A 27,872-nucleotide genomic window follows, 5' to 3' on the forward strand; every position below is an offset into this window, starting at 1 on the left:
CTGTAATTTAAACAGTTTGTTGTTTTTGTATGATACGGTGCAGTGGGGAAAGCATTCGTGATTCAGTACTTTATGGCGTTACAAAAATGTATTTTGTTTTTGGATTCCTTGATGTAAAATCGTGCCTGTTCTGGTTTTATACATTACTGTATTTCCTGTCGAAATCAGTCTAGGTCCTGCGTGAACACGGAATGTAAACAATAGTAAGATACAGGTATAGCAGTGGATTTTGAGTTGACTCACTCAGATCATTTCATAAGACACTACTCATTCTAGTACCATGGGCTGTTTCGGTTTTGGCGTGGGTTTAGAAATGATTATGAACTGACGTGTCCCAATCATGGATAAGTTAGATTATATGAGTCATTATTAGAGAATAAGGATTATTGTAGTAAACAGTACATACGTTGTGGCGATTACATTGCAGATCCAGTATTGAACGGAATGTGCTTTTAAATTTCACAGACAAAGCTGGGAGAATGCTAAACCGCGAGAAGCCATCCGTACTTCAAGATACCGGCGTAGGGCCAGAAAGTGATACATTAATGTCAGAATGTGGTGTGTACCAAAACTTGACTGTGTAACGTCAGAAAATGGTACTCTGTCAATGCAGATTGACTACTGCACACATCACAACGAACAAGACAAACTGTACTTTGCTCATCAGTTAAAGTCACATACGTTTGCTGAATTGTGAAAATAATTATCTAAAATAAAAAAAAAACTTGATGCCAAACTCCATACATCGTACCCCTTTCAGATGGTACAGTACACGGTGTACCACTCGTACCAGAAAATAACTCAACACCGGTACCAGGTTGTAAATTCATAAAACTATTGTGAAGGGACAGTTGCCGGTAAAGCAAATGCAATACACATGGAGTTGATGGTTGTTATTGTTGTATATTTGTAACAATGAGTGTAATGAGCCAGCAGATGGAAACGCATTGTAACATAGCTCGCTTGGTAGAGGTACAGTACTGGGCCTTCAGAAATTTAAAATTGACTCGCAGATGGGTAATGTGCTCCAATAATAGTAATTCTGGAAGTTTCTACTGTATCTTTCCTGTTAAGGTTGTTAAACTGCAGTGCAAATATCACTATCCTGCTTTACACACACAAAAAGGATTAGACAATTGTTTGAAAGTGACCTATTTTAAAATTCTGCCGTTACTCAAAAATGCTTTTGTTTCAACTACTCTCATTCAATGTCTTTGAGTAGCAAGTCTTGAACATGTAACTGCAGTAGCCTGGTTGTGAATGTGTGCTGTGTAGTAAGCTGTTATGCATTGTTATCACCTAGCAGTTGTGTATTGCCAGAGGTTCACAAATAGCACATGGTGGATGTACTGTATTTAGTATTATCTTGAGCTGAATCCAAATCAGCCAATTGATAGTGAGTCAGTCAGCTGAAAGCCAGGTGTTAACATGTTTAACCTGACGAGTTACCAACCAGCATCCTTTTTTCAGATTGTTAATTTTGTGTTTCTTTTACTAAATCCTTCCATAGTTTATTGACAGTGGCTTGTTGCAGTTGGGTGTTAAAATGAGCTTCAAGCTCTTTTTTACAACACCTATAGAGATAGTCTTTTTCAGCCTAGCCTACATATATATGTATGTAAAAACATGCTAAACACTGTACATTCATAGCTTTTAACCTTGCTACAGTGTAACAGTATGTGGGTAGTACGTTGTAGCTGCATCCAACTTGTACACCTACAAGACACATAACTACAAACTGCAAAGAGTTAGAACGTATGAATTTGTATATGTTTCATGTAGAAGTTTTTCAAAACTATTTGAATGTGACTCGTGCGTTGGCAAAGCAACTTTAATGTAGCCATGACAGGTCATTAAAAATGAGCAATGAAGGCCCAGGCCTGTGCAGCAATATTAAGACATCCACTTTCAGAGGCTGATTTGTCTTCCATCGGAGAGGGACAGAGCACTCCTATCCATGTAATATATCCCTATGATTTAAACTGGACAGCAGCAAAACAAGAGAAGATCTTTAGCTTTTTAGTACTTTAAACCTTACATTTCTTGTTAGTGCTTTTGATAACACATATTGAACCTTTTATGTCAGGAAGCTTTATGGAATTGTAGCTACTGTATTTGCATATTATGATTTGGACTTAGAAGTTCACTTTTAAAGTGGCTGACAATTAAAGCTCAATTAAGAGAACAGTTTATTATTATTATTATTATTATTATTATTATTATTATTATTATTATTATTATTTATTTCTTAGCAGACGCCCTTATCCAGGGTAACTTACAATTGTTACAATCACATTATTTTTACATACAATTACCCATTTATACAGTTGTTGTGGTTTTTTTTTTTTTTTTACTGGAGCAATCTAGGTAAAGTACCTTGCTCTGGGGTACAGCAGTGGTGTCCCCCACCTGGGATTGAACCCACAACCCTCTGGTCAAGAGTCCAGAGCCCTAACCACTACTCCACACTGCTTAAATTTTTAAAAGACCTTGATACCTTTCTGACTGAAATGACTTCTACTCCCTCTGACAGAGGTCAGTTTTAGTATTTGGGGTAAAAGGTGACTCGCTTTCTTTGGTGGCAGTTCCTGCCACCTGCTGTTACTATTTTAAAACACTCATTCCACGGCTTCAAAGGTTATTAATGTGCTTGTTATGCCCAGGCTGTGTTTTAGGAATCGGTACCAAGGGCATTCCCTATAGGTTGTGGAACCTGTAGAACAGTCGTTCTGGAAGCTCGTAACTGAAATCACCTTTTTGTAATTCATCCAAATAGTAAAAGAAAAGAGTTGATACATGTAGAGGTAAACTCAAAAGACGGTGTACAAGTAATGGACTGATTTGATAATACTGACATCATTTTGGATTTACTGCAGTGGCAGGCTTCAACTTGCAGTAAATATTTGAATTTGGATTTTGCAGCATTTTGCAATGGAACGCCATTGGCCATTAAGCTGTTAAATGCTGGTGCTCTGTTCAGAGTTGCAATATTTTTGGGTAGTCCAATTTAGTTTCCATGATGAGGAGAGCCTTGCTCCCCCCGCATTCCTCAGCACACGTGTGCACATGTTGTTTGTTTCCTATGGTAGCGCAGTTCACTGGGTTTGCCTGGATATACAAGGCCGTACATGTACGTGATCTACTGTGTGTGTTATATAAGGAAACCGGGTGTTGTAATGCACAAGGACTGTTACAAAATACCTACAGTGTGTTGTTACCTACTGTATGTAGCCTATTTATAAACTGTGCCTGGTCTGTTAGTCAATTTCCATCTCGGGGCAAGGCAGTGTCAGCCTGTCTGATAGAAGACTGATAGTACGCTTGACTACTATATAACTAGCCTTTGTGATATGTTAGCTTGTGTCCTGCTCCCTTTTGGGGAATGTAAACACTAGACTGGCAAACCGACAGAAATGTAAACTGATTGAATGTATTCCCAATGTACAGTGTAAAGCGGATCTTTGTGTCGTCATCTTACTGTAAAGTATCTCATTCAGCATTCCAGTCTCACTTGTCCATGAATCTGCTGACATGATTGTGCGAGTGTTTGTTTATTTATTTATTTATTATGTTATTTAAGTAATAATTATTATTGCGACTCTGCCCTCTGTGTGTGTGTGTGTGTGTGTGTGTGTGTTTTGTAGGTTTGCTTTTTATTTGTTTTTTTTCTTTAAATGGGTGACGGGTTATTTTCTATGGCAAGCCAAACAGGCAGGTTGTTTAAAGTTGACCATGTATCAGAGCGTCGCCATGTTGAAGGCACACGTAGTGTACAACAGCAGCCACCCTTGAGTTGATGTAACACAGTATATGTTTTAGGGTTAAGTGCATCTGCATTACTAAGGCCATTTGTTAATCATGATAGTACAGTATAAAAGAGTGACGAAAGTACAATGTGCATGATTGTAAGCCCCAGTAACCTCTAGTTTTATGTCCGTAATTGTGCTGTAATAAATGTTCTTGCTTGGCATGTTTGCTGAACCTGTGAAATGCCTACTGTCGCTGCAATAACCTGATTTAATATATTTAATAGTCTTCCTTCCTTGTAGGCCCCCAAAAGTAAATAATACCTTGTTGGTTGTCTGAGGCCTTTGTTGATAGTGGGTTTATTATGTTATTAGAGTATTCATCACATGTGAAAGTTTGTGTTGTAATAATAGTTACTATTAGTCAAATCTATATTTGTTATGTATCCATCGGTGCTTGTAGTACAGTGCATAAGAATATAAGAAAGTTTACAAACGAGAGGAGGCCGTTCGACCCATCTTGCTCGTTTGGTTGTTAGTAGCTTATTGATCCCAGAATCTCATCAGGCAGCTCCTTGAAGGATCCCAGGGTGTCAGCTTCAACAACATTACTGGGGAGTTGGTTCCAGACTCTCACAATTCTCCGTGTGAATCAACAAGTACAGAGAAACATCATCTGTAATTGACAAACCCAGGACTGTGAGCAGGTATTTGGGCAGATTGGAAGCAAGGGCCAGTCATCACTTAAATTAAAACAAAATGTGGACACTGTCATGTTCCTTAACACAAATATAAGCCATGGACAACTACTGTTACTAAACTGCTGTGGACAGTGATAACTTTTTTAAAATAAGTTTTTTTTTTCTCTCTTGATTGGTTGTTACTCTGACTTGTTATGGATTTTTTTTTTTTTGGGGGGGGGGGGCTTTGCTCTGAACCCCAACTGGTACAAATTAGGAAAAAAAAAAACTTTTATATATTTAATTACTATAGGCATAAACTGATATAATCAATTTAATATGCATAATAGTTTTTAAAGCATTACTAGCAATGTTACACAGTAATCCACATCTCCACATTATTATTATTATTATTTATTTCTTAGCAGGCACCCTTATCCAGGGCGACTTACAATTGTTACAAGATATCACATTATTTTACATATAATTACCCATTTATACAGTTGGGTTTTTACTGGAGCAATCTAGGTAAAGTACCTTGCTCAAGGGTACAGCAGCAGTGTCCCCCACCTGGGATTGAACCCACAACCCTCCGGTCAAGAGTCCAGAGCCCTAACCACTACCCCACACTCCTGCCCATTAGTTAATTTGCTTTACTTGTGTGTTTGCGTCACTGAGTGAGACCCCGGGACTGTGGAGTAATAATGGAACGCCTGTTCCCTGTCGATATTTTTGGAGTTCAAACGTGACTTGCAGGATTACAGTTAGGAATAGCTAGAATCAAAAACAACCCAGGAATTTTTTTTATATGTTTATATTTCTTCTTCATCCTGCTTTTGCCTGATGAGACCCAGACAGTCTTAAAACCTGTTGCGTCTTACACTGACATACTGGTCCAGTAAAAGCTATCAAAATCAACTTGGGACTCCATTGGCATTCCAGTGATGTACCACCAACATAAATCAGATGCATGTTGTGGAAAAATGAGTGACTTTGATTTGTCAGGTCATGTATAAACAGCTGACAGTGTAGCCCTTGGGGAAGTATGTTCAGTAGCTCTTGTAATGTCACAGAAGTAGCTGGCTGTTTGTTTCCCTGCCAGTCCACCCTGTCACAACGTCTCCTGCCAGTGCCCTGTTGTGGGGTGACTCTTTGCCTTCCCTATCATTGGCTCCCTCTCCTCACAAGCCAAGTAAGGATTGCAGTTTGCCGTCTAGTTACCTTTAGCCTGGTAGGCGGTTTTCTTTTGGTGGGGGTGGTGGGGGCTTGCCATGTGACAGATGCCCTCTGAGACCTTGGCTGATGAGGAAACACCAGCTGACAAGCCACACTTCTCCATGCTTTGGGAGCCTGCCGAGGTGCAGCAGTGTGTTAATGTCAGCTAAGAACTGGAAGAACACACATGGTGGTGAGTGGGATCACAAAACTTTTCTTTCAGAAATACAGTAGCATTGTAGTTAGGAACACTGCTGCAACTGTTGCAGAAAGCTGCCTGGCTTTTTATCATCCTTCCACTGGTGATTTTTTAAATTTTTTTTTTCTCTTTGTCTAACAGAGAGATATTTGTGGTAGGCTGAATTAAAAAACAATCTGTAAATACTGCGTTTGCGGTGGATTCCATTAGCGTTTGGTAAAGTTGTAATTCCACGTTTCCCCGCCTCTGTGGATTTTTGAAAGTTCCGACGCAGGAACGCCAAACAGAGTTCTCACTGCAGTGCCAGATATTATTTCGATTGTATATTAACTTGGCTTAATGCTGTTGGTTTTGGTTTTGTAGTATAGGGTAGAACAATGCCTGAGGTGCTGTGTTCTCCTGACCTTTAAAAACAAATACCAGAGTTGACTTTGAAGGATCCTATGACCTGGTAAGCTTGCCTACTGCTTTTTAAGCAGTCACTGTGGCAGTGACAGAACACTTTGATTTGGTTGCTACTGAAACTGAGTCGAAGGCTGTCCCTTATAGACAAACTTTTGGGGAGCAAGGTATTGTAAGGTCTCTGCAAAGATGTTGGTGTACTTGTTTGTTGCCGATCGGTCCAGAGTAAGCTTATTGTACATTTTTAAATAGTCTTGAATATGTATTTTTCGTTGCTGTCATTTATAGACAGTTGAGGTGTATTGAAAATGCAGAGAAAGATGAGAGATTGAGCTGTTTTATACTACCAAACATTAAGTTCTTTTACTTTATAAACACAGATTTGATTAGAGTCTGTTGACGCAGCATGGGATTGACAATGTTGACTGAGCAGTTCACTGCTTGCATCTGTACGGCTGTAGTTGGACCACAATACAGTTCTTAATTTGACTTGTCAAACACATTCAGAACTTTTTACAAATTGCTTGTTCTTTCTTACAAGGTTGGTAGTAAGAACTGGTAGTATGGTGTGTGTGTGTGTGTGTGTAAAAACCTGTATGAACAGCAGGTTTTTCTGGAATGACAGTTAAGTGATATGACTATTCCTTTGCACAACCGTGTGTCAAAGGTGTACCCTGTATGGTATATCTCGCTGTGATTGATACACCTGGGTTGTGCTTGTGTAGCAGTGGTGGCAGAGCTATCAGGAAAGCCAAACTAATGTGTGAAGTTCAGTACTTCAATGGATGGAAATGACATACAAACATACCTGCAGGGGCTTTCATTTATCAGGAGCCAGATCAGCAGAAAGATTGAATGGAGACAACAACTGCAAAGTATTGTAGGTCAGAAATCACTTCTAGAAAAGTCCAAGCATGTACAGTACTGTACACGCTGCATATCAGAAACGGTGACCAAAGAAGAACATGTGCAAACAAATCCTGCTACTGAACATATTGAAGCTTACACAGTAATGAGATTAAAAGGAGAGCAGTCAAACAGCGTATCAGCCCAGCAGTTGACAAAAAGTTGGTAAAGCTACAGTACTGTAGGTTGTGCTCTGAATTGACATGACATTGATTGGACTGGTTCAATCTTGCAATGATAATAGTTTGCACTAATTGGGTTATAGAGCTTGTTGATGACTTCCATGCTGTACTGTAAATGTTACTACTCTGTTGATGCAGGGGTTATGTCATCGACATGACTGTTTAGCTCACATACAGTATACAGTAAATGTCGGGGTTTGGCCTTGGTGAAGAATTTAAATAAATTAGGCAGTCAAATATGTAAGCAGATGTGCACAAAAAGCTACATTTCATTAGGAAGGCACAGTACTTTCAATTCAATTTAATACTTGTAGTATTAAATTGAACATGTTTGTGGGACACTGCAGCTTTAAATACTGTCTTTTTTTTTTCTTTGCAGATTCTGAAATAGTCATACAATGCAAGCACATGAACTGCTAAGACAACTGCGACTTCCTGAGTTCGGAGAGGTCAGGCAGTATGTTCGGACTCTTCCTACAAACACGCTCATGGGCTTTGGTGCCTTTGCTGCTCTCACAACATACTGGTACGCCACCAGACCCAAAGCTCTGAAACCGCCATGTGACCTGGCCCTGCAGTCGGTGGAAATAGAGGTATGCAAAGCTTATTCAAAAATCAAATCTTTCTCTTTACATTTTTTATTGTAAGCTTGGTGTTTTTATTAGCCTGGTAGTATAGTATAATCTGGTAGTATATGTCTGTATGTATCAACAGAAGAGATTGTTCAACTGATTGAACTTCAGGCATTCTTTTTGCAAAATACTCCTCTGTCCAGGACTTTTTTGCAGTATAGGTCCACAGCTATTTCAAATGTAGCAATGTCATTTATTCTTTTTATTTCTGAACAGATCTAGTCACTCTGACATCTCATGCAAAAACATGTTAACACCTGTTTTAGATTTATAGATTACAAGAAATACACAATTTTTGTTCTTCGCCTTGTTGAATGCAATTTTCAATTTATCAGGAAGGGTTTTTGAGGTATATAGTAGACAGTTTGGCTGATGCCTTCACCAGAGGTTATTACAAGGAAGGGGATGTTCTGGGATTTATTCAGTAGGTCACTTTAACAGTACAGTATATGATAGAAAGCCTTTGAAACAATCTTTAACGTGAAACTAGTGTTCATGGTCTAGGCCAAAAGTTATTCAAATTGTTTGTCTTTTTGAAAGCTTGAGACACATTTACAGCTCTTCTTATCAGGAACCCTTTCTTTATCACAGGTGCTTTATGTATCATGGTGGAAGGCCTATTGGTCTACTTGAGCAGGAATTCTGCACGTGACCTTCACTGAGGGCATGTTCACTGGGGAGGTGTAATAGCCAGCCACAGGGTTTACATAGGAAGTTGGTGGCTGAGCTAGGTTTGCAAACATGTAACTTGATTCTCAATGTTCAGCTCTATACTTCACACACACACACACACACATCATTCTTTTGTGCTGTAGATGCCAAATACCTGTTTTTGTCCCCGCCCCCCCCCCCCCTCCCCCACAAAGGCAGGTATTGAGTTAGGATGTGCCAGCTGGAGGAGGAGATTACAGATCTTAGAAGTGGCTTTTGCCTTTGCCATACCTGACTGTTTGTAGAGAAAAAGACAGCTATAATATGTATATTATCCCAGCAACTCAACCAATCTGAAAGCTTAAGACTTCATTATCTTGTTTTGATTTTTTTTTTTTTTTTTATGAAATCTTGTGGTTTCAATTCTATTATCAGTAAGTTACCACAATGCTGAGCATGTTATTCACAGAAGGGGTGAATGACTGCAGAGTGGTCTAACTTGGTTTCCTGTTAGTTAAATACAGCTGTTGTTACATTCTTGGAAACATTCTGCTTTGGTTTAATATGAAATATACCTTTTACATATTTGCTAGCCTCTAGTTTGCCGCACCTTGCAGACCAAGTGGTAGGTTCAATAAACGTGGCACGCTCTATTGAACGACCTGCACGCCGAGAGCGCTTCGTACTGTTAGGTAACATTCTGAGGAGCTGACTCGGTGGCCGTTTCAAAATGGCGGAGGTACAATACCAGTGTGGCAGCTGTGGTGTAATTTCCACACATATTGGACTTTTTGACCTATCTGCGCATTCTTTTTCGTAAAAAAAAAAAAAATCTGATAGTTTATTTAAATTAACAGCATAATTGAATTGACTATTTTTCCTTTTGAACAAAGCGAATCTGCAGCATCGCATGCAACATTCAAAACGCTCGTCTTTGTTTGTGTGTTCGGTTGGCCTTACATTAAGGAATATTTTCTTAACTGCATTTAAAAAGAACAATAGCTCTGTGTTAAAGGTGACCTATATATGTAACGCTGTTGGTTTTTTTATTTTTGTTTTTTTTTGCTATTTCTTATTAGGCTTATATTCTGATTATTAGGCTTCACAGCGTATCTCGGCTGAAAAAACACAGCAGTAGGCTACACCAAAAATTTGAAACCTTTTTTTTTTGTGGCAGAAAGGGGACGTTAGAATAAGCGAACTTTTCTACAATTAGGTACTTTTGCAGTGTTACATTTCTATCTAACCAAGAGCACATTATAAACAATATATATATATATATATATATATATATATATATATATATATATATATATATATATATATATATATATATATATATATATATAATGTGTGTGTATATGTACTATAAGACTTCAATCATATTGGAGAGAAAAAAACAAACAGTAGTTCTTCAATTGTAAGACGTTGCAGAGGAACAGAAAAGGCAGATGCAGGAGCTCATGGAAATGCTAAAGGTTGCAAAACAGAAACTAACTGCTAAAGTCATTCACAGATGTATTTAAAGAATCATTGAATAAATAATTTCTTTGCTAAGTTTTATTTTTATTTGCTGTATAAAAATGTTACAGGGTTGAATACTTAAAAAATAAATGGTTTTACTTTTTGTAAAATTGTTTTGCTGTACAATACTTGCATATAATAGAAACATCTTAATTGCAAGCGTAAACTGAACTGTAGCCACTGTAAATAAAACATGCAATATGCAACAGTACTGAGGAACAATGTTCTCAACATAGTTTTAAATCCATACAGGACTCTTGTATGTGTTTGAATTCACTGCCGCTAAAGCCATGGTGTTGGCTATTCCATAAATTCATCCAAAAACAACGCTAGTGCTGTGTTTTCCGCCATCTTGAAAGTTCTCTTTTTGTAACATACTGTTCAATAAGAGCTAATTTATACGTAGCGCCACGACAGAGTGCTCTGCCTGTTGAACGCCGCCCAAGATGAGGGTTGTTTTGTTATAAAGGCAAGAACAGTATTATTATAAAACAGGCACAACAAATATATTTGTCCCCCGAACTGATTAAGAGGAAGCTAACAATTTGTGGTTCATTCCCCTTTTGTTTATGTTAAGTTTTTAAATAAATACACATCTATGTAAGGGGGGTTGGGGTAGCTTGACATGTTTGTGGAGAGTAAAATTTTAAAAGTTTATTTGAAGGCTGCAGCTGTTGTCAGTAATAGGAAACTTAGCATGATGAGATCACAAAGTCTGTAAAGCAGATAATTGTTCCAGCTACAAGAATAGGGGGTAGCCATCACTGAAAATGCAATTCAGCACAGAGAATCCGCAATGAATGATTTATTGATTGCAATTGCAGATGATTTAATGAACTGTGATAGGCGCTCAGGGCCCGAGTGAAAGATACATTTGAAAGATACCGTGGGTGTTTGACGGCTACCTGCGCGAGGCCCGCTGGAAAAACATGAAGTTACATGCATCCCAGTGCCGCAGATAGGAAGTGGCTATAGGCCACCTCCCCCATAAAAGACGAGGCTGCCAAACCATGAATAGAAATAAAAATAAATGGTTAATGCACCCCACAGTGGCTCACTGCCACCTACCCCACAAATATTGAAGAAATTAATGAAAATGAGCAGCTGAGACAAAGCCTGTCCCCCAGATCATGACTGTGCTGGGGGAGAGAGCCCAGCCTCTCCAACCCGACCACGCATCCCGCAGAACTAAATACAAACCGCTCAGCACTCAGGTAAGGAAAAACCCACTACTCACATATTTAATTTTTTAGGGGGAAACTTCAAGGAAGCCGTGGCTGAGGGTAGCCCTTCCTTCAGGTTTTAAGCAGTTGACTCCCGTTTTGGCTTCCCAGCGCGTGACTGAGAGGCCGAAACAAAAGAAGCAACATGGAAGAATAACACACAGAGCCTTTATGCTGATGACGTGTTGGTTAGGGGCAGATTCTCCTTCCGGAAAAGCAACCACGTTTACAATTCTGGGTTTGTGAATGGTGCTGGGTCAATGGCACAAGAGAAATGAAAATTATAAAGGATAAGAACATGTTGGGAAAACCCCAATACTGTAAGGGTAACATTCCAAAGAATGGGAATAGCTTTTATGTTAATAAAAACCCAGAATGTATTTCTTGCTCTGATGAAGCTGTCATATGAATACAGAACATGCTTCTTTAACAGGGGAATGCAGCAACTTGCAGCTAAAAACTTCATTGGTATAATTTGGCTTTCAGCTGGCAGTGACAGGCACTTCACTTCACAGCTGGCACATACAAATCAGCAGCATTACAATAGCTGGTTTGAAAAAAAAACAAAAAAAAACCTTTGATTGAGGGGGAGAACGTCTGCTTTTAAGAATATTTTATTTCTTGATGACCGAAGAGTTGGCTGCCTTACCTTTTAGTGTTGGTGGTCTGATCTCATTAAGAAACATTGCTCCACTCCCACTCAGTCGACACGAGACCACTGGGCTGTCGCAGGATTGGCTAATAAAGCCTGCATGAGATAGGATGATAATGATGATGGGGGGGAAGGAACAGAGACCTCTGTTAACATTTTCCCAGTCTATCAGGAATGTAGACAGCAGACCTTTAATTAAAATTTCTAAGTGGTTGGTGGCTACTTCTAATCGTTGAGTGTACTCTCAAATTGATTAGAGGTAGCCATTGAACGCTTATAAAGATAAGATGTCATTAAATCAAAATAAAAAAGAAACAGACGAAAAGCTGGTAACCTATTTAATCTGGTTATTGTGATTTAAGTGTTTAGAATGTTATCATTACATTGAGTGTGAGATGGGAACGTGACTGAGTGTGTGTAGGTGTATTGTAAATGTGTAGTAAGCAGCTACAGGCACATTGGAACACATTTATGACGGTCTTTGCACCAAAATGTTACAGGTACTGTAAACAAAATTTTCCCATACTGTACAAGCAAAACAGTTAATTAACATTTTTTTTAATTTTTTTTATTACTTTCATAAAAATGGTACCAAAACTGGGCCCAATGTGTTAAGGCCTTTTAGTGACATCTCCATCTTTTCTCCTGTTTTAATCTCCACGTTTAGTGAACTACACACATCTCCACAAACAAGAACGTTCCTTGGGATGCAATTCTTTTAGCTTGTGGGCTGTAACAATTTTCTTGTTTTCTCGCTGTGAAGGAGGTAGTCTTTATCTCAAAGAGCTTTATTGAGTTATTGTGAGTGCCAGGAGTCTTCAGAAACACTGCTGCTGCTTGGAAAGGAGAGTCTCGCTGTGTGGAAGGGATAACGAAACACACAACGTATTTTGAACTCATTTCCATTAAGGAAAGGGGTGTTTTAATTTGACTTTCAACTGCTTGGATGCAAGGATCTGACACTAGTTGAATAAAGTAAGCAGGACTTTAGCAATGTATTAAATCTGGTTTGCCCAGTTTTTTCTTAAATGTTTATTTTTTTGTGGAACTGAAGTGTCACAGTAGCAAGCCACCAATGTATATAATAATGTATATATACTATCTAGGGAAGCCTATAAAATATATATATATATATATATATATATATATATATAATATATTACTGTGCAAAAGTTTTAGGCAGGTGTGAAAAAATGCTGTAAAGTAAGAATGCTTTCAAAAATAGACATGTTAATAGATTATATTTATCAATTAACTAAATGCAAAGTGAGTGAACAGAAGAAAAATCTACATCAAATCCATATTTGGTGTGACCACCCTTTGCCTTCAAAACAGCATCAATTCTTCTAGGTACACTTGCACAAAGTCAGGGATTTTGTAGGCATATAGTCAGGTGTATGATTAAACAATTATACCAAACAGGTGCTAATGATCATCATTTCAATATGTAGGTTGAAACACAATCATTAACTGAAACAGAAACAGCTGTGTAGGAGGAATAAAACTGGGTGAGGAACAGCCAAACTCAGCTAACAAGGTGAGGTTGCTGAAGACAGTTTACTGTCAAAAGTCATACACCATGGCAAGACTGAGCACAGCAACAAGACACAAGGTAGTTATACTGCATCAGCAAGGTCTCTCCCAGGCAGAAATTTCAAGGCAGACAGGGGTTTCCAGATGTGCTACCCAAGCTCTTTTGAAGAAGCACAAAGAAACGGGCAACGTTGAGGACCGTAGACGCAGTGGTCGGCCAAGGAAACTTACTGCAGCAGATGAAAGACACATCATGCTTACTTCCCTTCGCAATCGGAAGATGTCCAGCAATGCCAGCAGCTCAGAATTGGCAGAAAACAGTGGGACCCACCCATCTACTGTCCGGAGAAGTCTGGTCAGAAGTGGCCTTCATGGAAGACTTGCGGCCAAAAAGCCATACCTCCGACGTGGAAACAAGGCCAAGCGACTCAACTATGCACGAAAACACAGGAACTGGGGTGCAGAAAAATGGCAGCAGGTGCTCTGGACTGATGAGTCAAAATCTGAAATATTTGGCTGTAGCAGAAGGCAGTTTGTTCGCCGAAGGGCTGGAGAGCGGTACACGAATGAGTGTCTGCAGGCAACAGTGAAGCATGGTGGAGGTTCCTTGCAAGTTTGGGGCTGCATTTCTGCAAATGGAGTTGGGGATTTGGTCAGAATTAATGGCCTCCTCAATGCTGAGAAGTACAGGCAGATACTTATCCATCATGCAATACCATCAGGGAGGCATCTGATTGGCCCCAAATTTATTCTGCAGCATGACAACGACCCCTAAAAATACAGCGAAAGTCATTAAGAACTATCTTCAGCGTAAAGAAGAACAAGGAGTCCTGGAAGTGATGGTATGGCCCCCACAGAGCCCTGATCTCAACATCATCGTGTCTGTCTGGGATTACATGAAGAGAGATAAGCAACTGAGGCTGCCTAAATCCACAGAAGAACTGTGGTTAGTTCTCCAAGATGTTTGGGCCAACTTACCTGCCGAGTTCCTTCAAAAACTGTGTGCAAGTGTACCTAGAAGAATTGATGCTGTTTTGAAGGCAAAGGGTGGTCACACCAAATATTGATTTGATGTAGATTTTTCTTCTGTTCACTCACTTTGCATTTTGTTAATTGATAAATATAAACTATTAACATGTCTATTTTTGAAAGCATTCTTACTTTACAGCATTTTTTCACACCTGCCTAAAACTTTTGCACAGTACTGTGTGTGTGTGTGTGTGTGTGTGTGTGTGTATATATATATATATATATATATATATATATATATATATAATATAATTGTTTTGTAACCCCACAAGATTATGCATCATTGTCATACTTGAATTGAAGTGAGTACAGTGAAATGTGTTTTTTTTTTGTACAGCTTATATAAGTACGTGCTGGATGAGACATATTTTTCCTGTTTTGAAGCCAGGTCAGATTTTAACCATTGTTCCTATTTTTTACTTGCCAACCTCAAACCCCTCATTAACAGTTCTGGATGAAACCAGTCCTTGACTGTTGTGGATACAGAAGCTGTGTAGCAACAGCAGTCACACTGTGAAATCACACAAATAACACCAACTGTTCTTCTTGTTGTTTATTTGATCCCTAAAGGAGCCTTAAGGCCTGAAAACACATACATGTCACTGCTGGGCATTTTTACATTGCAATAGTGCTTGTCCTTAACCGAACCAGGCACACGTGAGCGGTACGCACTACATGACTGACTTTCTGCTACAATATTGTAGGAAAATGTAATGGTAGTTGTCAGTACCACACAGTTGGCTATGTACTTGAATATAATGTGCAGCTATGGCCAAAAGTTTTGCATTAGAATTTTAGGATTAAAACATAGAAATAAATCGCTCTGGATTTGATTTGAGTGCCACCGCTCGGCGACACTGCGATACTGCAGTATTATTATATCGCTCTGGTTTGTGCAGCACCATTCAGTAACACTCCGCGTATGTGTGTCCTGGCCTTTGTGCTTTAGTCCCTTGTTACAATTGCAAATTTTAAACTGTAAACCAAAAAAACGAAAATCTTAAATCTTAAACATTTATATATTTATTTCCAGTATTATAACAGCAAGAGAACATTCAAAGAGAAGGTATAATGTCTAAGAGATACAAATTACAAAATCATAGATGAAGAGGAAAAAAATAGCAAATATATTAAATTATTACTTTCCACAAGTTTTTACAAAGGTGGAGATTATATATATATATATATATATATATATATATATATATATATATATATATGGATGGATGGATGTGTGTGTGTGTGTGTGTGTGTGTGTGTGTATATATATATATATATATATATACATATATATATATATATATATATAAATAGGGTTGTCAATCGCAGTTAACTTGTGCGATTTAACGCGTTCATTTCTTTGGAGATTCATTTTTTTAAGGCGCGTTTTTTGTAATTTTTTTAAACTATTTGTATCCGATACAGTACTCCAGCTATCAATGTAAATATTTTTTTAAGAAATTAAATGGGCACCAGGAGACCTGAAACCTATTGTATTTCAGTATTGCTAAAAACAACATAAAATTAATAGAAATACAAAATGTTCTGAAATATTTTTACAACATGAATTTCATAAAAATAACTACAGGTAGTTCATAAATTATTTTGTAGTATTCACGAACATAGATTTCTTAGAGGGTACCTGTGGTGAACTGAAAGTGAATATAGACTTAATTCAGTAGAAAATATGTTTCCAAAAACTTATGTCATATTTTACAGCCCCTCATATTGTTGTGATGGGCTATTTTGATGCACACATTGTTCAAACCAGGACAAGCTTCAGTGCACTGCATTGTAAACATGGCACGGTGATGTGACATGACAGCATTGCACTTTCCATCCATTTATCAAGCGAGTTTATAAGTTACAAATTGCTACAAAAATAGTAGTGACATAAGGGTGAAAAAATGGTTTTCCATCCATGCAGATTCCAGGGAGTTAAAGGGAATTCCCCATGATGTTTCATGGGGAATTCCCTAATTTGCATGTGTCACTACGTTTTCAGGTTATTCGCAAGAAATATACTCGCCAGATGATTATTCATACTTTTTTTTTTTTTTTTTTTTACTCGCTCGCTAGTCTAGCGAGAACTCCAGATTTGCACGCCGCTGTAGAGCCGCTTTTTAATGCTACTGGTCGCTCAACCTTCCCTTTAGTCACATCAAGTGTCATTGTACTGTAATAAATTAGATATGGTAGTAACACAGCAGCCTGCATGAAAATGCAATATTCTGTTACCGGCGTGACGATGCTCTGGGGAAAAAAAACAATATGAGCATCCCAAGAAAGGTTCTGGGGACACTGGGACCAGTGTTCCAAAAGTGGGAATGTCCCGTCCAAATACTCTTTGGCCTGAAAATCTCACTCTTTTGGACTGGAAGTTTCAGTGTTTGATAGTCAACCCTTGGCATCTCTGCAGTTATGTATTTATCAAAGAAAGTGTTCTATAATATGCCAGCAGAACAAAATGAAACAGAGCAATGCCTATGATCTGTCTAATGACTACTAGACTTTTTTTATAAAGTAATTATTATTATAAACACTGATATATATAATTAGGGGTGAGACGATTTATCGTGTATTGATGCATCACGGTACTTTACAACACGATACGATACACCTTTGTGTATTGTGTATCGCAATACAAGCTTGAAATGCGTAGCTAATATGCCACAAATTTGTTAAACTGTAAATCATGAAAGAAAAGGTCTTGGTTGTTTGAACGTAAACTCCACTTGATCCTAGACATATACCATTGTGCAATGAGCCGTAGTAGAGGAATTCTTTTTTTTTTTTTTTCTGTCTTCCATTTAGCAAGCAGGGAATACTGACACTGTACTAAAGGCTTCAGAACAGGCTGCCTGGCCAATGGGAGTTGAGACATTTGTGATTCTGGCCAATGGGAGTGTAGAGGAGGCGGAGACCGTCTGCCTTGTTTGTTTGTGGACAGAGAAATGTAAAAACTCTCTGCTATGGCTAATTTTACTAAAGTTACTAGTTTTTGAATTCAAATGCTATATATTTATTTGTCTCCTTTTATGAGAAAGCATTTTATTTCATAAAACATATAGCTAGCTGTCTATTTATTTTTCGTTTTACCAGTTTTAATGTTTTGCTCTCCTTTTTAATGTTTCCTTATCAAAATCCAGTGTAAATGATTCTTTATATAATATATAACATAACACAAGGAACGTCTGTCATTTGTGAGTGAGGATATTCTATAAGAATTTTGAAGTGTAGGCCTTTTTCCATCCAACTTTTAAGCTCGGTAAAACTTATGCGAATAAGAAAATATATGGATGAAGGCTATATTTGCTTCCTGTATTATAAAAAATAATAAATGGGCCTCTTCAGTGAGTTACAGGAAAACAATTCCATCTTGGGTTTCTGTGACCTTTGGTCTTGTCATTTATGACGTCGCAGAAACCCTGGATGGAATTATTTATTATATATATATATATATATATATATATATATATATATATATATATATATATATATATAATAAAAAGCAGGTATTTCTGCCACGACAAGGTTTTTGATATATTATAAACATCAGTGTTTAAAATAATAGATAATAATAAAAAGATAATAGCTTTTTTTATTCAAAACGAAATATGGATCACTTTCTTTAATTATAGGTTGACCATATAAAAAGAAGTTTCTGACGAGTGTGCACCTCCGTTTAAAGAATTTGTATAATATTAGCTGTATACGAATGACATAGGAATTATATATACACTGCTGTTCAAAAACTCGCTGTTTTAATAATGCAGTATGTGGTATTCTGGAATGTGAAATTCTCAATATTTCTCAGTCCGTGTATGATGTCTATTTTATTGGAGAGATTTTATACCTGAGCATAAAACACTGAATTACAGTAGTCTTGGCTGCCTGGGACTGTGTGTTTTTTGTAACGTTATTTTATGGACATAAATTAATGCTGTGTAGCCCTTTTTTATGGGGAAATATTTAAATGTGAAGTACCAGTACTAAAGGAGGACTAATACCTAAATGTACAAACACGTTCTCTCTGAAGTCTTTATGGTTTCATAACCTGTAATAGCCAGGGGGTAATCGTAAGGTGTTCCCTAAACACCAAGAACATTTCAGACCAGTTCAACAAGGATTATGTTGGTTCTTTTAAGAATAGTCAATAAATGGGCCTGCTTCCCATTGTGAAAAAGGTAACACACACACATTTTATATATATATATATATAACTTATTCAAATAAATATAACTTAGGTTGTTTTGTCATTCCTCAGAAGTGACCCCACCCCCACTGGCCCTCCTGAGAACTGTGAAATGTTACTAATAAACCAGTTAATACCAGTAAAGAGTCCAGAGCATCAGTGCTGTACTTTGCTGAATATTATAGCTCAAATTTATTGTCCATTCCGGATCAGTGACGTTCTGTGAAAATCAAGACTAGGGGTCTATTGGTTGGAGGATTGGATTTGGCAAAGTTTGATTCTTTCAAGTTGGTATACATGTTGTTGGAGGGGAAATTCTTTTGTTTTCCTAGTTTCTGTTCTCTGCAAATCGAACCTTCTATAATTTAAAGACTGTAATACTTATTTGCAAAATAAGTACTACAGTGTTTATTTCCCCCCATGTATATGATGATATAATGGAGGCGTATGTGCATATGTACTTATGGCACTTATCCAGTTGTGATGATGCTCAGGACATTCTTTTTATTTAGTTGTTAGAATCCGAGCCATAGGTGTATATAGGCCTATCTATATATTTAGGTGCCATCTGTCTGTATGTCACCCTTACATTTTTCTGTGTGTTTACCGTATATGTAGGTGTGGCAAAGTGCCCCGCCCCTGTGTGCATTTGTGTGTTCTGTGTTGTATATATGCGTGCGTATGTTAATGTTGGTGTATAGATTGGTACACGGGATATAAACGGGTCTGTGTTTCACATGTGTTTAAATTGTATATTTGTATTTAGGCACGGGATTGCACATCACGCACGTGCATTTAAAATATAATATGTGAACACAGGGTTTCACGTAATGAATTCACGTGCTGGGATTCAAGTGAGTAATTAATTAGTAATTGAATCCCAGCACAACAGTATATATAGATGCACGTTTCTGTCACTCGGGGTTAGGTGTTCAGAGAGTGGAGAACGGGTGAGAGAGAAGGAGTAAATCATTAAGAGCGTAAATATAATAAGTGTTTTGTTTGTACTCACCGTGTTTGTTCGTCTCCGTTTCACCTGTGTGTTAGTGTTTAGTCGTTTTGTATGTCTGTTTATTTTGGCGCAAGTGCCGTGTCCCGTGTTTTTGTCTGTTCAAACCTTTTATTTTCTGTGCTGTTTTATTAAATGCTGAGCGAAACCATTCGCTCAGCTCCACCAAAACCCCAAGTCTCTGTCTGTTTACTCCCTGCTTCTGGTCTGACGCCACCCACTCCGGCCGTCTTTGTGACAGTAGGTCATAGTGATTTTAATTGTTATTGAAACTGTTAACTCTGAAGTTGCAGGGGATGTTACAGACCTGCCTGTTTGTTTTGTTTTTCAGGGAGGGGATTATGCTCGAAGATCAGTACTTCTTGAGAGTGACCAGTCCTTGGCTTTCTACTACAATGATGCCAAGACAATGTATGACATTTTCCAGAGAGGCATGCGTATTTCAAGTGAGTGGACACATCCTTTACTTTATAAATATTTATACTTGTTTTTTTTTTTCACGCTGGTAAATTCAGCATTTTATTTATCTCTTATGATTGTAATGTGCCAGGGACCAGAGTCTTCAGGTGTACTCTGAGGTGTGACCTGCTCCTTACAATAGAGCAGGCAACACTGTCGCTGAAATTTACTGACTTTTACAAACATTTTGTTTTAAAGATAATGGCCCCTGCCTGGGATCCAGAAAACCAAATCAGCCATATGAATGGATGTGCTACCAAGAGGTAAGAACCACCTTTTTATGAAAACCTTTGTGTAGTTGAATTGATATATGTCTGTCGTTTTCCTAATATAAAACTGAGGCAGACTGCCACCAAGTGGATCAGCTCTCTACTTGCATGACACCCTACCGGCAGAGCGCCCTGTACTGTATGAACCTAGGGGAGTTTTCTGAAGCTTGTACTCTGGATAGCTATCAAATACAAGTGCCTTGGAATTGTTTATGATAGAGAGGGTAAAGTCGATTGCCCTTGTATAGGTATATTGCTTGTTTAATGAAGTACCTGATTTTAATCTTGGAGGTGGCAGACAGAGCAGAGTTCCTAGGATCTGGATTACTGCACAGAGGTCACACGCCAACATCTGAGCAGTTCATTGGAATCTTTGCACAAAACAGACCTGAGGTAATATATTGCTTTACACTACTAAAGATCTGTGTCTGAATAACGAGGCAACCTGACTGCAACTTATAAAATAAAACCCTCTTTATGTATAATGTAGAATGACTGCTCTATATGCTTCTGCAATCAGGGGCTCTTTCAAATGACATCATAATACAGAATCTGAGACTAGTATTAGATGACCCATTGGAAGTTGAATGGAAACACTCAGGGTACACAAAGAGGGTAGTCCGGCACTTTTTACACCGAGTGGTGGGTGTATGGAACGGGTTGTAAAGACATCTTGTAGCTGCTGATTCGTTGGATTCTTTAAGAGCCAACAATTACCGTAGCTATTATGAACCTGATAAGCATCAGTGGCCTCCTCTTATGTGTATCTTTTCTTATGTTATGTAGAAACATATTAAAGTTGGTTATAAATGTAAACAAACAACCAAAGTTTAGGTACTTCATTAGGTCATTTTGTTATTTTGTATTCTATGGTTGAGGAATAGATTAACTGTCAATTGAATCATCTGCCTATTGTAAATTTAAATTTCATTCCAGCTTTCGATCTCAAAAGTCCAGTTGCATTTCCATGTTTCCAAAATGATACCAATTCCATATCTTGTACTGTTTGGACACGTTAAGAGACAGACACGCGGAAACGAGGCTAAAGTGACGTGTTCAAAATCATCATCTAGATGACATTTTAGAAGCTATATATGATAATAAAACATCCTACCGTGTCACAAAAGCAGGGGGTGTTTCTTTTAACAAAGTGGTTGTATTGATGTGAGTCAAGTCATCTGATGTATCTCTGTCATAGCTCTGTGTGTTTCTTTGCTCAGTGGACCATTGCTGAACTCGCGTGCTACACCTACTCCATGGTGTCAGTCCCACTGTATGACACCCTAGGAGCCGAGGCCATTGCTTACATTATCGAGAAAGGTAGGTGGATCGGTGTGATGACGTCAGACTGGAAATAGATGAGATTTATTTATTGAAAATAAAAGGTTTGAACGAACAGAAACATATAATTTAAACAAGTAGCGTGCTGGTGTAAAACCAGCACGGGTAGCAGTTGTTTCTATTTTTATAACTTTTACTGTCTCGCTGTCTCGTTCCTCCTCTGAACCACCCAACCCCAGACACAAAACAAAGCCCAGTTTATAGACACATGGCAATCTCTGAATTAACAATAAATTAATCAATCTGGAGATGGCTACATTCTGCACGAGAGTTTTAGCCTGCGTGGTCGACAGCCAATCTGTCAGTAATCATCAACTGTCAACCTCGCATTCTCACAAGAGGTAGTCTGACAGGGATGAGCTGCAAACATCGCCTCTGCCAAACTAAATTCACTAGAACAAATTCACCCGTAAATAATCGCACACAATACATTTAAATACACCCACAATAATACATTTATCAACAGGGCTCTTCTGCCCTACCAGAATCGGCTACTAAAGCATACAGCCCATCTGCTTCATTGTTTCTTTTAAAATGAAAACCACCAAAAATGTGCAATGGTTCAGGTTTTATCCCACGTTTTAGGAACAATTATAAAATGGATACTGTATTTTCAGCGGAAATCTCCACAGTAATCTGTGACACACCTGAGAAAGCCCAGCTTCTTCTAGAGTGTGCTTCTAAAGGAGTGCACCGGATGAAAACTATCATCCTCATGGATGCTTTTGATATTGATCTGGTGGGGCAAGCAAAGAAATTGGGGATTGAAATTATCAGTCTGAGGGAATTAGAGGTGAGTGTTTATTTGTTTTACCTTTTTATATGTGACAACCAATGGGAATTAATTATTTCAACAGTAAAGCAAAAAAAAACAACCACATCAAAACCACTTTTTTTTTCATAATCTAGTTGAGTAATTTGGTTGTATATGTTAACTGTACCTCCCTAACAAAAATACGTGTAATGTGCAACACACAGAAAATGACAATTAGTGAAAATGGTGCTCATATAAATTAATTTCCAGTAATCCGTAATTTGTTGATTTTTTTTTTTTTAAAATCATCTTAAACTGAAATAAATATTTAATTTTGTACGTAATTTGCTACACTTTTAATAGAAAAAATCGCCAACAGCCGTATTAATTTTTGTTATTTGTTGTATGAATAGTCTTGCTGTAAGATGGTATGTGTAAGTTAATAATGTTGCAAATACTTGGGTCAACATTAAATTACAATCTGTTCATTTTTTCAGTCTGTTGGAAAGTTAAACCGAAGGAATCCAGTGGTGAGTAATATATCTTAATGTTTGCTTGCAGCTTTTTATAGCTATTGTAGGAATGTGCAGTTGACTGACATCAAGTTTTCTATTTTTTTTGTATTATTTGTAGCCACCAAAGCCGGATGATCTGGCGCTTATATGTTTTACCAGTGGAACCACAGGCAAGTGATTTTGTTTTTTTGAATAAAACATACTCATTTTACATACTATACTGTATAACATTTCAAAACAAAAGACATTGAAAGACTTTTAGTGGAAACATTTGTCATTGACTTATATTTTGTGTGCGTGGTGTGCGTGTGTGCATTTTTTCTTATTAGGAAACCCCAAAGGAGCGATGCTTACTCATGCAAACATTGTGTCCAATGCAGCTGCTTTTATCAAAATAACAGAGGTAAACTCTTACTTACAGGTGTGGGTGGTACATACTTTCTGCATAAAAGTTTATTTTTTACTATTAATTCAAGCAAGATAATTTATCCCGGGATCTCGATTAAAACGGAAGTAGTCACTTCAGTTTTCCAGAGATCATTTATCTATTTAGATCCTGAGAGAAATGATCTCGTGATTATGAGATAACTGAATGGTTTTCTCGTGAACACAAGAAAAATTATCTTGCGATCTCGACATAAAGATGATTTAAAAAAAAAAAAAATTCTGATGGCCTCAACGAGCCTCCGTACATTTATTACTTTATGCTGAAAATAAAGCAAAGTTTACCATGTATTTTTTATGTCTGTATAAGAAGCAACTCACAGAAGCCTCCTTCACATTAGCAGAGTAGGAAGCAGTTGAACCAAGCCAGGGACAGGTTTATGAAGAGTTTGCCCAAGTGCAATTGCAAAGCACAAAAGGAAACTCTGCTCCCCCTTTTATGGTGGTAGCAACTTTGAAACCAGAATCTAAGAATGCAACCCTATGCTGTCCTCCACCTGTGCCCTGTGTTTCTGAACTCTTTTTCTATTTACTTGTGCTTACTGTGGAGTGTGGCTTAAGTTACATTTTATTTCTGTCTCTCTCTCTCTCTCTCCCTCTTCTTTTCCCCGGTGTTCTCTTGCTTTCAGAATCTGCACGTCCTTACTTCTGAAGATGTAGTGATCTCATTCTTGCCTCTGGCCCACATGTTTGAACGTGTAGTTGAGGTAGGCTCTAATCACCTGTCTGGCCTGTGTGTTTGTTTTTCCAGACGTCCTACTGTATAAACTCCAGTGACACTCATGTTTCCTATTTACCTCTTGCTCATATGTTTGAGCGATTAGTACAGGTACGTAAATACAGAAATCATCTTCACATTGCAAGTTCTGGTCTTGAAATGTATGTTTTGTCAAGCAATGTTAGACACGGATGTCTAATTGTAATTGTTGACCAGGCTATATGTAGGGTAAAGGCCTATTCACACTGGAGCCGATGCAACAAGCAAATGTGTAGAGTACAACAAAAAAAAAAGAAAACCTGTAGTTTAGAAAATAGCCTGCGATGCGACCAAGTGACACTGAAGCAATGCAATAAAAAAAAAAAAAAAAAATTGTATTGATGTTGATTTTGGCGCTAGGGAACTGACCAATGACCAATCAGAGGAGAGTCGCTTATCACATCACGCATGCCTGTCAACCCCTGCTGTGAAAGGTAGTGTCGCAGCGAAAGTATCATATCGCAGGACAAATCTTATCGTGTCCGCTGTGAATAGGCCTTTTAGGCTTACATTTGGTCAGAAGGGAATGAAGATAAGGTAGGTGCCTTCCATATACGGTACATACATTTTATATAAACCAAGGATATGTACATAAAGATTTGGTTCTTATCAAAACAAAGAAAGGGTGTGTATTCTGTGTTTTTTCTTCTTTAAGTTAAATTACCATTGTTGTACAGAAGTAGCCCTTTCACTGTATTGTTGTTTTAATCTTGCTCCATATCAACAATGATACGGACCACCCATTTTGACATGGCATCTTTACAATGCACTGCCGTATTCTATGATTCTCTCATTACTGGTGGTGTCCAGTCTACATCAACCGAGGAATTGGCTGAAAATGTTAATTAAAACAGCAGACCATCAAAGTCCAGTGCTTCTTCCCAACAGTTTGTAATTTTGTGCCATGGAGCCCGGATAGGATTTTTTCAAGGTGACATCAGACTTCTCATGGATGACCTAAAAACGTTACAGCCCACCATATTTCCGGTAGTGCCTCGTCTACTCAACAGAATGTTTGACAGGGTGAGTTGTTTTTTTTTTTTAACCCTATCATTGTGTGTCCCATAGATATACACTTGGCAATAGTCTACAGAATTAACAAGTAAAATACTACACATTTTCACAGATGGCATGCTTTGAAAGTGGTGAAAAGGGTTTGAAATACTTATATAAACCAGCTATGTTAGTGTGTTGACAAAAGTAGAATCAATGAAACCAAGTTGTCAAAAGTACTGTGCTTCCAGTAAATTAATTAGTTTTGTATGGGCTTAAGCAGTGTTTGATGGCCTATTATTATTATTATTATTATTATTATTATTATTATTATTATTATTATTATTATTATTATTATTATTATTATTAATAATTTATTTTTTATTATGTTGTGTTCTGTGTCAGAACCAAAATTCAGCACAAAAGTTAATGTACCCCAAGCCAGCTCTGTACATGTACATGACCCTGGTAGCTCTGATATTACGGCCACAGCAGTAACCTGTTTGTATTTGTAAAGGATTGCACATGGTACACAGAACTGTAGAATTAGTTTTGTGCAGTCAACCTAACTTTAGTATAAAAAAGCTGAGAATGAGTTGAGATAACAGATGAAAATGAATTTGACATCCTCGAATTTAAGACACAGCCCAAATTTCCAAAAAAGAATGCATCAAATAAATATGCATTTACAAAGATACAACCTCAGTTATGCATGTGGAGGCAGTTTGCGGCCACAGAGCATTAGTTAAGTGCTGCTTCTCATTTCCAGTCACGATTACTCACACCTGTTTTTCTCCCAATTTGTGAACTGTAGTATTGCTTGGCATGTCGAAAAATACGGGGGTCTGATCAGTATTTCCGATCTGTCCAAGCTGGTACTGTTTGTTGGAAACGCTGAAATTGTAAAAGCTTATCTTTGAATTCCTCAGGAAGCTAATGACGCTTCTTTGAAAATGGCTGCCTGTATGTCATGGATTATTCGAGATCAGGCAGTAATGTTTTGGTTCGCCTTTTCTCGGCAGTAAGTCACGACGGCTGCTTGTGTATTCTTGCAGTGATGTCTTTGTTCATCTTTTCTCAGCAGTCAGTCACATTGCTGTTTGTGTACTCGGGTTATCACGTCTTTTGTTGCCGTTTTTTTTTTTTTTAATCACATCACTACTGTACTCAAATTTAAGACGCAGGCTATTTTTGAGAAGTAAAAATTGTTCAAAAAGTGCGTCTTAAATTCGAAGGAATACAGTATTTGGGTCAGGAGGCGGACTGAAATGAGAACGCCAAGATGTTGGAGTGTGGTTTATTTACCCTACAGCAAGTCATAACTCTGAAAGTCTTTTTTCCAAATCTGTCCATTATCAGCAGATTTCTTTTTTTATTTGACCTGGACACACAGTGGCATGCCACAATGAAAGTAATTTCAGCTCACTGACAGAATACAGCAGTTTTAACCAAACTTCATTCTTTACCTTCGTGTTATATAATAAAAAAAAACATAATTCATTTGTAGCATGATGTGCCATTTCCTTTTTTTTAATTGTGGAAATGCTATCTGTTTTAAGATATTTGGACAAGCCAACACCCCTTTGAAAAGGTGGCTGCTGGACTTTGCGACTAAGAGGAAGGAAGCAGAGCTGAAAAGTGGAATTGTGAGGAATGACAGCGTGTGGGACAAGCTCATCTTCAGCAAAGTACAGGTGGGAGTGTAAATCTCGTTGGCTGTTTTACAGATCCAGTGTGGGCTCCAGACTCGCTAGGGCTGGTACATGCTAAATCGTTTTTGTGTTGTTGTTGTTTTGGGGTTTTTTTGTTTTTCATTTAAACAGTTTTAAGTTTGTTTTTTTTTTAATTATGATTTTTGAATAAGACCAAAGATGCCTGACTAAAATAAACAAATGGTACTTGTCAACCATTGTCTTGAAATTTAACACAATGTTTTGTCCCTTCTGTAGGCTAGCCTGGGTGGTAAAGTACGGCTCATGGTAACAGGAGCGGCTCCTGTCTCTCCAGCAGTTCTGAGTTTCCTCAGGGCTGCCCTTGGATGCCAGGTGAGTTATATTTGGTATTTGCCATTTGGAGTTTGTAATTGGAACCACCGCTGATGTTACACACATACAGCTTTTTGCAGTGGGAGGTCATATCGTGTGGTGTGTCACATTTCAGTAGTATTTAACGATGGTCTCTGATTTGGTTCCCGTCCATAGGCTCTGTGCACACAAGTCAGTCGTGCCTGCTATTTAATTTACTGTATTACTGTAATTTACCGTTCAATACAATGTTGTATTAAAAAAAAACAAAAAAACAATAAGGGTCCCCGAGTGGCGCAACTGGTAGAAGCGCAGCCGTGTGGTGCGCAGGGGTGCGTCATACAGCAGAGGCTTGCGTCCTGGCTGTGCGAAGTAGGCCGGTCTTCGCTGGGGACTCCGAAGGGAGGTCGGTAGCTCGCTGACATCCGCTCTCAAGTTCCTGGGTGAAAAAGGAAACTGGCTGGTAGTGGGATCGGAGGACGCCCACTGAATCTTTGGGTCTCCTGAGACATGTGGGGAATTGCTGCGGTAGGGAGAA

The 27,872-nt window shown here is 38.1% G+C and overlaps 1 protein-coding gene across 5 annotated transcripts in view; it reads left to right on the forward strand.

The window, feature by feature from the left end:
• Nucleotides 1–27,872, forward strand: part of acsl1a (acyl-CoA synthetase long chain family member 1a) — a 37,763-nt gene that overhangs the window by 142 nt on the left and 9,749 nt on the right. For 2 of the 5 annotated variants that reach the window (XM_034035133.3, XM_034035137.3), the window contains exons 2-14: nucleotides 7,710–7,923; nucleotides 20,110–20,224; nucleotides 20,436–20,500; nucleotides 20,798–20,899; nucleotides 21,727–21,826; nucleotides 22,465–22,640; nucleotides 23,099–23,131; nucleotides 23,235–23,286; nucleotides 23,446–23,519; nucleotides 24,190–24,267; nucleotides 25,206–25,340; nucleotides 26,870–27,004; nucleotides 27,260–27,355. In XM_034035133.3, the coding sequence (XP_033891024.3) occupies nucleotides 7,729–7,923; nucleotides 20,110–20,224; nucleotides 20,436–20,500; nucleotides 20,798–20,899; nucleotides 21,727–21,826; nucleotides 22,465–22,640; nucleotides 23,099–23,131; nucleotides 23,235–23,286; nucleotides 23,446–23,519; nucleotides 24,190–24,267; nucleotides 25,206–25,340; nucleotides 26,870–27,004; nucleotides 27,260–27,355 (1,356 nt within the window). In that variant the 5' untranslated portion in view covers nucleotides 7,710–7,728. Of the gene's footprint in view, nucleotides 1–5,682; nucleotides 5,835–6,449; nucleotides 6,468–7,709; nucleotides 7,924–20,109; nucleotides 20,225–20,435; nucleotides 20,501–20,797; nucleotides 20,900–21,726; nucleotides 21,827–22,464; nucleotides 22,641–23,098; nucleotides 23,132–23,234; nucleotides 23,287–23,445; nucleotides 23,520–24,189; nucleotides 24,268–24,311; nucleotides 24,390–25,205; nucleotides 25,341–26,869; nucleotides 27,005–27,259; nucleotides 27,356–27,872 lie in introns of those variants that run through there. The other 3 variants (XM_034035132.3, XM_034035134.3, XM_059027311.1) reach the window with 3 other exon arrangements.

The sequence above is a fragment of the Acipenser ruthenus genome, chromosome 1 (genome assembly GCF_902713425.1).
Source record: "Acipenser ruthenus chromosome 1, fAciRut3.2 maternal haplotype, whole genome shotgun sequence".
Taxonomy (NCBI): Eukaryota; Metazoa; Chordata; class Actinopteri; order Acipenseriformes; family Acipenseridae; genus Acipenser; species Acipenser ruthenus.